This window comes from Chaetura pelagica, unplaced genomic scaffold (genome assembly GCF_000747805.2).
Source record: "Chaetura pelagica isolate M959 unplaced genomic scaffold, ChaPel_1.0 scaffold516, whole genome shotgun sequence".
NCBI classification, from domain to species: domain Eukaryota; kingdom Metazoa; phylum Chordata; class Aves; order Apodiformes; family Apodidae; genus Chaetura; species Chaetura pelagica.
Window position 1 is genome coordinate 427,397 of NW_009953654.1, and position 10,179 is coordinate 437,575.

General features: G+C 46.8%; 2 protein-coding genes across 2 annotated transcripts in view; both read right to left on the bottom strand.

Annotated features, from left to right (window-relative positions):
• Positions 1-1,080, bottom strand: part of SUPT4H1 (suppressor of Ty 4 homolog 1 (S. cerevisiae)) — a 3,431-nt gene extending 2,351 nt beyond the window's left edge. The window contains exon 1 of the mRNA XM_010000200.1: positions 1,057-1,080. Within this exon, the coding sequence (XP_009998502.1) occupies positions 1,057-1,080 (24 nt within the window). The remainder of the gene's footprint in view (positions 1-1,056) is intronic.
• Positions 1,081-3,306: 2,226 nt separating this feature from the next.
• The window catches only part of RNF43 (ring finger protein 43), a 16,048-nt gene continuing 9,175 nt past the window's right edge, over positions 3,307-10,179 (bottom strand). Inside the window, exons 8-9 of the mRNA XM_010000219.1 lie at positions 10,029-10,094; positions 3,307-3,390 (exon numbers count right to left, since the gene is read on the bottom strand). Coding sequence (XP_009998521.1) covers positions 3,307-3,390; positions 10,029-10,094 — 150 coding nt within the window. The remainder of the gene's footprint in view (positions 3,391-10,028; positions 10,095-10,179) is intronic.

Below are 10,179 nucleotides of genomic sequence, written 5' to 3' on the forward strand. Positions count from 1 at the left end.
GGGCGGGGTTGGTGCCTTGGGGGGCGGGCCCCGCCCCGCCCCGCCCCGCCCCCTCCGGTCGGTGCAACGAACAAAACCAGGCGAGCAGACCAGGTACGTGGATAAATATATTATGAAATAAATACATTTCTGAGCACATCACCGTATTCACACATCTCTTCGTTTCTATCGGACATAAATACACACTTTTTTGCATACATATATATATATATAAAACGTATTCTTCCTTTTGTTTGGGGGGTCATGATTTCTTCCCAAGGCACGAGAGCCAGGACAGACTCAGCAAAAAGGAAACCAAACCGAAACAAAAACCGACGTCAACAAAACAGACTCATATTCACATTTCAAAAGGATCTGAATGTTACCAAGGGGAGGGCAGAGGCTCTGCAGGGAGGGGGAGGGGCAGCAGCCCGGCCCGGGTGTCCATCCTGGTGGGGCTGCAGGTCCTGGGAAGACTTTGTGCCTGGGGAAGAGCTGGGGCTTTGGTTTCATATAGAAGAAGCTGGGGGTGCTCTGGCTTCCATCAGTTTTCAGCTGGGACTTTGGACACAACAAAGGGAAATGGGTGCTGCTTCATTGCAGGGATGCTTAAGAAATTTGGTGATGGAGCCCAAGGATGCTGAGTATCCCAAAGCATCACCCAGAAGCAAGAAGTGCAGGAACTGAGAGGAGCCACTGACCATTTTCTTGGCTATTTCTTCTTCCCTTCCAGGCAGGCAAGGATGATAGTCCATCTACTGAAAAGGATCTTAAAAAAACACACTATCTGAGTGTTCCTCCCTCTCCTCTCACCAAGTGCCCACCGAGGCAGACCTGGACACTCTCACTCAGCTCAGCAAGGCCCAGGGAGGGAGCCCAGCATTTAGGATGGCCATTTTCTAGATGAAAAGGAGCAGCAGCAGAACATCAGGAAAGGAAAACTCAGCAGCAGGCTTTGCCCTGCACAGCCTGGTAATACTGCAGTAGGGAGTGGAACAAGTTTGTTAGTGCTGACCACTTTCTCAAAGAAGCTTGGGAGCCCTCTTTTTAAGGGTAAGGAGGGAAAAAGAGCAGGACTTTAAGACTGCAAACTAGACACATATTCCTTTGAGGCAGTGAAATGCATCCCTGGAGGCTCTCAGCCTTCTTCACTCCTAAGGAAACAAGTGGGAGCACCTGGACTTCATAACCTTCCCTTCTGTAAAGTCACCTGAGCCTTCCAGGATGGTCAAGGATGTAGGAAGCTGGTTGAGATGAGCACGTGCACAATAAGTTTAATGGGGGGGATCTAGACCTGTTCCTGGGTTTTTTCCTCTAGCTTGACTCACTTCCCTGCAAGGGAGAAACATCTGAGCTTGTGTCTTCTGCTTGCTCTGCAGGACAAGCAAGAAGACCCTGGAAAGGTTAAAATAGAATTCTGCTGGGTTCTTTGATGAAAGAAATTCACTCATCTGTTTTTTAGCCTGAAAGGTCCTGCAGTAGGTCTGTCTTGGGAGACAAGAATTGAACACTAGCAAGGGAATAATGTTTTCTTTCAAATAGTGCTATTGGCTGACTCTTACTGCCATCACTTGCATGCCAGTGACTGATGAGCTGGAACAAAGATGCCTTTTTCAAAGATTAAGGGCAGCAAACCCCATAAAAAGCTTTACCTCACCAATGAAGGAAGGCAGAGGCAGGATTATCCTGGACTGAGACTACATAACCAGTGTGCTCTCTTGAACTGGAGAAGAAGCTGCTGCTTCAAAGGAAGACAGAAAGCTTGCTGAGCACTGAGCAGACAGGGAAGGCTGTCCCTATGCCAGGTTCCAAAGTGTCAGAAGTTACCTTCAGCTCCAGTGTTGTATCCTCACCAATGCTTCTCATGAAGCATTATTTCATTCAGCATTATCTCTGGAAACACCTGGTGCCACAAAAATGTGCACTTCATGTGGCAACCTGGCAAATTCTTTGGCCTGAATGATCATTTAGGGCAATGAACTTGACAGTCTAATTCCCTGCTGTATGAAAACAGTTTGGGGGTTGGAACTAGATGATATTAATGTCCTCTCCAACCCAAGCCATTCTATGTTTTGAATTTGGCATGTTTTATTTTACTTGAATGTCCCCACGTTATGAGATGTAGGAAAAAAGAACTAGTGACATTAAAAACCAAACCAAAACACCCCAAACGAAACACACCCACAAATGGGAGGAGAAAATTAAAAAGTAATAAACCAAGAGACTAGCAATTTCTAAAATCTCTATCATCAAAATGTTAGAAAAGGCAGAGGGGTATTTTGAAAAAAATCCTTTACAGGATCATTTTGGGTGTCTCAGAAATATGAAGATAAGGCTGGCTGACAAATGGGGCTCTGCTCTGCATTTACTATGGATGCTTTTGCTGGGAGGTTCAGGGAGGGAAGGAAAAGAGACAAGCAGGAGCCACGTGAACTCAAGGATTTTCCCATGGCTCCTGTGATGGGGGCATCTGAGGTTTGAAATATGCTCAACAGATGATTTGCTAGTGACAGGGCTGGCTATCACACCTATTTTGAGGCTAGATGGAGGAGTTAGAGGATGAGTGAGAGACTTGTTCACACTGCCAAATGAGAGGGTGGATTCTTTGCAATGGAAAGAGTCTGACCCAGCTCCTTCCCAGAAATGCTGACATTGTCCTTGTGTATTCACCTCTCCTGCTGCTGGCAAAAGGCAGCAAACAGCAGAGATGCCATCAGCTGAAGGACAATGAAGTGATCAAAAGTGGTGAGAGGTGTTGGTTTCTAATGAAATCAGAAGAAGCACCTTGCAGGGCAGACCTGTGGGTGGTGAGATGGCGAACAGCTTGTTCCTGTGTCTGAAATAAGAGTGGAAAAATTAAATGAAGAAGTCTGGCTTTTGACCTAGGTGAGGAAATTAAGTCAGAAGCTACCAGGCCACAGAAAGTAATTTCTGCAGCTTTTGGTCTCGAAGGCTTGTTTATTTTTCAAGTGTTTAGCAAAAACCTGTGGCATGAACATCAAAATAGCAGCTTGCACTCATGCAGAGAGCTCTCCAGCTGGTGACTCCCAAGACCAGTCTCTCTGTACAAGCCAGCCCAACCAGCCAGATGCCACAGGCTGAAGATGGGCTGCCTGTGCCTTCAGAGAAGAAGGGGACCTGGAGAACACAGCTCTGTTTCTGTGACCATCGCAATGTGGGAACACGTGAGGACACCACAAGTGTGATGTTGTTTATCTGCAGTCTGCATCTTGGTGTGGGCCATGCAGGTCAGGGCTGGTTGTTTTGAGTTGCTGGTGCAGAGAGCAAGATGGGAGGTCTTCTGGTTGGTGCACTGAACATCTTTGTTCACTCCAGCTCTCCAGTAAGCAAACAGGCCAGTGTTTTGTCAAACTGAGTGTTCATGGACATCCTGGACCTCCTCTTCAGATCCTACATTCAAAGCAAAAGAAAAGTGTCAGCTATAACAGGCTGAACATTCCCAGCCTCTGCAGCTGCCTGGGGCCTTGACCCTGCAATACAGAGCAGATGCTGCAGTGAAAGCAACTAAATTTCTTCTGGTATTTTGGAGAGACTTTTCTGGCCACCTCACCAGTTCCTCAAACAGAAAGGTAAGATTTCAAGCTACTCTCAAAATACTTCAGAAGACAAGGGTATGGTGCACCCCAGGATTTACATCGCCACTACATGTTTGCTTTTGAGGCTTTTTGAGGTTTGCTCTGGGAGGAAAATCTGTAGATGCATTTTAAAAATTACTAAGAACAGAAAATAGCAGGAATTGGTATCACATGATGCCATAGCAGCTCCTTCCAGGGATGGGACAGCAACAACAGAAACCCCAGACAACAAACATGGACTGCAAGTGATGTGTGTGTGCAAGAAAGGGATGGCACACCCTTTCATGGTGCTCAAGAGGCTGCACAAATTGCTTCTGAGTCCTAAAGAAGCCAAAACCAAGGAGTAGTGATTGGCCACAAATGCCAACCCTTCATGCCCAGCAAGGACTTCAGCCCATGCTCCTCACAAGCCCTGTCTGACTGGTGGCTTATTGAGGACTTTACCTTGAACCATCACACCTAAGGGCTGCCTAGAAATGGTGCACCCTGAGTTGCTGCTTCAGATAGTCCCTTGCTCAGTGACAGGGTTGACACACACACCACAGTATCTCTCCCAGATGTCTCTCCAGTTTGCCCAGAGCTCTCACACAGGGTCAGCATAGCCCAGTAACAGCAGACATGAATTATTTTTCATGTTTCCCTTTTTCTGAATATTCCTGAGATCAAAGGCAAACAATTCCAAACAACTTTTTGAACCAGTCACAGTGAAATCTTGTTTGTTATACATCACTAGCAGTAGGAAGAAGGAGCTCTGAAAATTAAACACATGGGAAGAAAACAAACAAATGAGACTCTGCTTTGAAAAACACAGCTAATCAATGTGGGAAAATGAATGCACAGGCACATGTACATATGTGTGCAGGCATGGCCAAAGTACCAGGAGACAGGGCCTGAGCATCTCTGGCATTTGTGGTTTGTGTCACCAGAACACTGAATAAGCCATCAGCAACATGTCCATCAACTCATAAGTGATGCAAAAGAGACCACACAGCTTTGATTGCTCAGTGAACAGTCAGATGCCCAGAACCTCTAATAGATTTATTAAAATATTTTCTGAAAAATGTATCCCTGAGTGTCCCCTGTTATACAAACAGAAAGGAAGGTTAAGAAGAGGTCTTGAATTGGGAAAGGTGGTAGAGCCTCAGCTGCTGAACTGGGCATGGAGACCCACACAGGGCAATGACCTGAAGGAAACCACCTTGGTGATCCAACAAAAATCTTGTTCTTTGGGTATTAGGTTTTTTTCTTTTTCTGCCCTCTAGTCCGTTTCCCCTTCTCTAGTAGAGATCCAAGACATGACATGAAAGGGAGCGGCTAAGGCTGAGATGAAGGAGAGGAAGAGGATGCTGAGAGCATGCTGCAGGAGGTGAGACTTCTCTTGAAGGGATCCATTCAGCATTGTTTGAGGATTGATTCTGCAGTGAAACAACTCCCAGGCAAGAGAAACAGGGATGTGCCTTATGCAAACTCCACCAAGAAAAGCTGGTGGAGGTGCTGAAGGAAGCAGCATAAACTCCGAGATCATGCAAACACCTTTGGAATCATCTGCAGCTCCCTGGCGATGGCTGCAGGCAGCGTTATTCCCTGCAGTGCCAGTGCCTGGCACTGCCTGCACAAGTGGAGCTTCTTCAGGGGCTGTGGACCAGAGGAGGCCACAAAGATGATCCAAGGGCTGGAGAACCTCTCCTGTGAAGAAAGGCTGAGAGTTGTTCAGCCTGGAAAAAATAAGGCTCCAGGGGGACCTTATTGTGACCTTTCAAAGGGGGCCTACAAGAAAGATGGGGACGGACTTTTTAGCAGGGCCTGTAGTGACAGCACAAGGGGTGATGGTTTTAAACTGAAAGAGGGGATATTTAGACTAGATATTGGGAAGAAATGTTTTACACTGAGGGTGGTGACACACTGGCCCAGGTTGCCTGGAGAGGTGATGGATGCCCTATCTCTGGATACATTCCAGGTCAGGCCGGACGGGGCTCTGAGCAACTGTTCTAGTTGAAGATGTCCCTGCTCGCTGCATGGAGGTTGGACTAGATGGCCTTTAAAGGTCCCTTGCAACCCAAACCAGTCTGTGATCCTGATTCTACAAGATTCAGCCTCCCTGTGTAGTGGGCTAAGTAAGGACACAGCTGGAGGGTGCTGCACCCCACAGGAGCACAATCAGCTTCTGGAAACCCTAGTTTAGGGACTTCCTGAGCCAGAGAGTGCATTTGCATCTCTGCATTTGATAGCTCTTGATCTAGGCTCTCAAACTCATTTTACTTCTGGCACCTACATCTTCTGGGCAACCAGCACTACTTTCACTACACACCATGTGTTACCTTTGTGGATGTTTTAAAATTCCTGCTTCCCATTTGATGACGCCACTTATTTTGTTATAAGCACCAGTGAGTATGTCTTATCTGCCTTCTCCCCTGCTCTCTTGATTCCATCCTCTCTTTCATATCCGTCACTCATCTTTTTCTCACATGAAATTCTTTGCATTTCTTCTGTTTTCTCAGAAACACCTCATTGCTGTGACTGTACTCGATCCTTTCTGCACTTTTCCCAAGTGTGCTCTGTCTTTTTGAGAAGCAGTGATCAGTGGTGGATGCTGGCAGTGAAAGCACCACAGACCATGCAGCTACATAATGGCACTTTCTACTTGTCCCACATTTTTTTTCCCAGGAAACTTCTAATAATTGATTGATTTTTACTCAGAAGTGGTTCTGCTCTTACATGGGATTTCATCCACCACTTCATTGCCCAATAACTCAGCAACACAAGAGCCTTCTGTAACTCTTTGTAACCAGTTTTAAAGCTGACAATCCTGAAGGACTTTGTCTCTTACAAACTTTCTTCTCTCCTTGTCAAAGATATGTATGAGCTTGCTGAAAGGTGCAGCCTCCTTCTCTAACTTTCCTCCATTAAGACTCACATTGACTTTGTCTCTTTTTTAATTTAGCAAGTTAATTGCCTATGAGAGCACCTTCCTTTTTCTTCTTTAAGACTTCATCCCCCTACAAGATATATGAGGCGTTATCTCTCTCTACAAAAGCTGTGTTGCTTCCTCCCCTGGCTTTCACATTCAGCCATGTGCCTGCAAGTCAGACCCTGTATTTGAATTTTTTAACAATTTGCTTGGCAGGAAAGTCAGGCTCATCATTCTGTGGCTTCAGCTATTTCAAGCTGATGTTGCCCTCAGCTCTTCCTTCTGGCTCTGGGCATGGACTACAAGCTACAGCCCAGATTTGTGAGCTACCAGGTTGTGCTTCAGCCCCTGCATACCTGGGTGAGGGATCCATAGCCCTGCCAATTTGGTATCATGCACTTCAGTGATACGTTGCAGAAATGCTCAAACTGATGATGCGATTTATGAGGGCCTCTCTCCCCCTGCCCTGCACAGAGATGTGCCAGGGTGGGAACCTCCTTGAGTACTTCCACACTGCTCACTAATGCAAAGTGTGCTCTTCTGCTCTTAGACCTCTGCAGACCTGCCTGCAGAGCCTCTGGCAGCCTTCTGCCTTCTGATGAAACTGAAAAGGTTTGCACCAACAGTCTCTCTCTTTTTCACAAGCTGTTCACAGAAATTCCTCTTGGCCTGCCTCACAATGGCTCTGCACTTAGCTTTGCAACTCTCTTCTGGTTTCATTCTCTAGCCACACCTTGGCTTTGGAAGAACAGCTTCTTGCTTCTAATTGCCCTCTCTTCTGTGCTGCTTGACCAGCCCTTTATCTGGGGCGTTAAGTGATCCCTGCACCCAAAAGCATCTTATTTTCTTGGCTGCTTCTTTTATCATTATTTAAAGAAGATTCTCCTGTCTATGTAGGCTCCTCTTTTGCAGCCTGTGCTGATGCAGTGTATTATGACCCTAATTCCATACTCCTCCTTAGATGCAACTGGGGATTTTGGTGTTACTTGTCATTGCACTTTACACTCTCCATAATGTGTGGTGTCCCTCCCACGCCACCAGAAGAGACACACTCTTCTCTGTAATTTCATTTGGGAATTACAGGATCCCACTGTTTGTTGTTTTGCTTTTTTTTTTTTTTTAAACTGGGTTTCCGAAAAGTTCATGTCAAAACTTTTAATTTAAAGCTGGCTTTCTAATTCACCCACTTATATTTTTAGCCTTACAACATTTATCTACAGCATATATGCATTTCTCCTTGGTTTCCTTGTCTTTTGTATGTGTGTGTCCTGTTTGCATGTGTCTGTCTATTGAGATTGTTCTTTGTTCTTTTTACTTGTTCTCTGTTGCTTCATGTACAGTCCCTTTCTAAGATAAAAAATCAATGTGTTATGTCAGCCAACATTTTCAGCTTGGTGGCTTTTCTGCACAAGCCCTGCACGAGTTCCCACTCTATTCAACTGTCCTTGGTTCCTAATAAAGTTATAACACAGAATCCTGCCTTTTGTGTGTATCTTATCAATTTTACAAGGAAAATTCCTCTCTGCCTGGCCCTGAAAGCATCCAGAGAAGCCACAGCACTCAGACATAGAATCCCACTACTTTCAAACACATTGGTCTTTCCAGCACCTGGTAAAGGGAGGTAAGAGCGGAAAAAAGGCTGCGTGTGCTTGGTGAAGCACCCTGGGACTGGCTGTGGGTGGGTGTCAGGCAGCCTTCCCCCAACACCCATCAGGAGGTGGGCACAGGTCTGGCCCTTCTACAAAGGGAGAGGCATCATAGAGTCATGGAATGGTTTAGGTTGGAAGGGACCTTAAAGATCATCTAGTTGTACCCCCCCTGCATGGGCAGGGACACCTCCCACCAGCCCAGGCTGCTCCAAGCCCCATCCAACCTGCCCTTCAACACTGCCAGGGATGGGGCAGCCACAGCTTCCCTGGGCAGCCTGGGCCAGGGTTTCACCACCTTCACAGCAAAGCATTTCTCCCTATTATCTCATCTAAATCTCCCCTCTTTTAGTTTGAAATAATTGTTCTTCATCACATCACTCCATGCCCTTGTAAGAAGCTTTCCTGGATCCCCTTCAGGTACTGTGGACTTAAGGTGTCCCTGGAGCCTTCTCCAGGCTGAACAGCCCCAACTTTCTCAGCCTGTCACACAGCACAGACCTTGGCAATGCCCTGGACACTGCAGCACCCAGCATCCTGTGTTAGGTGCACAAACCCCTGCTGTCATCCTGGGAGGGCTGTGACCTGGTGATACTGCTGTTAGGGAGGTGGGAGTTGGACTCTTCTCTCAAGTGAGTAATGACAGGACCAGAGGAAATGACCTGAAGTTGCCGAGGGGAGGTTTAGACTGGATATTATAAAGAATTTCTTCACCCAAAGAGTGGTTGGACAGTGGAACAGGCTGCCTAGGGAGGTGGTGGAGTTGCCATCCCTGGAAGTGTTTCAAAGAAATAAAGATGTGGCGCTGAGAAACATGATTTAAGCATTGAACAGGAAGATTAATTTATGGTTGGTAGATTTAGGTTATGATTGGACTTGATGATCTTCAAGGTCCTTCTAACCAGGATGATTCTGTGATTCTGTGCCTACTGCCTCCAGCTCAGGGGACATCAGCATTCAGAGCTACCTGCAAACCAGAGAGACATCTCTGCTTTGCTGCCAGCTTTTCTCTCAAAATGGCAGCATCCCTTTGGGCCCTCTAAAGAACCTCCTGTCTCACACTTCTGTGCCTGGGAAAAAACAAATAATCTGGAAGTATGGGAGCCTGTAGCAGCACAAGCAGTCAGGCCCGTGCCCTGTCCCTCCTCTCCCCTTCCCTGCTGCCTCCTGGGCTGCTCTGCCACCAGCAGCCTGGGTGTGGTGAAGGGCTGGATAGACCAGCACAGGGAGGAAGTTATTATCTCTGCTGCACAATGGGCACAGTGAGTCACAAGTTTGAAGGCCAACATTTTAAGAGAAATTAAGCAGCCTGATCTGCATTTGGTACCAAAATCAAAACGATTGCCTGAGGACGTGCAATGAGTCAGTGGCAGGGAGAGGAAGGGAGCCAGGCTCTGCTGGCAGCCAGCACCTGCTGACTTGCAGGCTGCTCTATTCTGAGAAGTTGGAGAGAGCAAGACCCAACAGCTAAACTCAGTCGGGGACTTTCAAACAGCCTCGTCTCAAAGGCATTTTCTCCCTCTAAGCAAGAGATCAGCATGTGCAGCATTTGGGCAAAGGGACACGCACCCTTCCTGCATCATTGACTCCAGTAAGTGGGGCTTGGCTAAACCAACTTAGAGCCCAATAAGCCTCAACCATAATGACTGCTAGTAAGACATCTAGACTGATGTCAGGACACCAAGATACATGGTTCAACCCCTTGCTTTGGGAGATACTTCAACTGCTAGAGATGTTTAGTTGAAACAAACCATCTTGTTTCTCATTTGTATTATTTTAGAATGAGACTGCACAGTTAAGTGCACTCATTATCAGAGTAGCTACTTGTTCAGGCCATCACATCCAGACAGGTGAGCTCTGAAATGCTTCTGTTGTCAGTGATCCTGTAAGAAAACCTACCATGAAGGTACCAGGTCCCCTGGCAGCCAAAGTACCTTCAGCAAACCCCTCTCGTTCACCAGATTGCTGCAAGAGGAGGCAAACACCAGACTTACCCTGACTGCCCTGCTGAGATGGGCAGTGAAGGTGAAGACTCAGCCTGTGTCTGGCC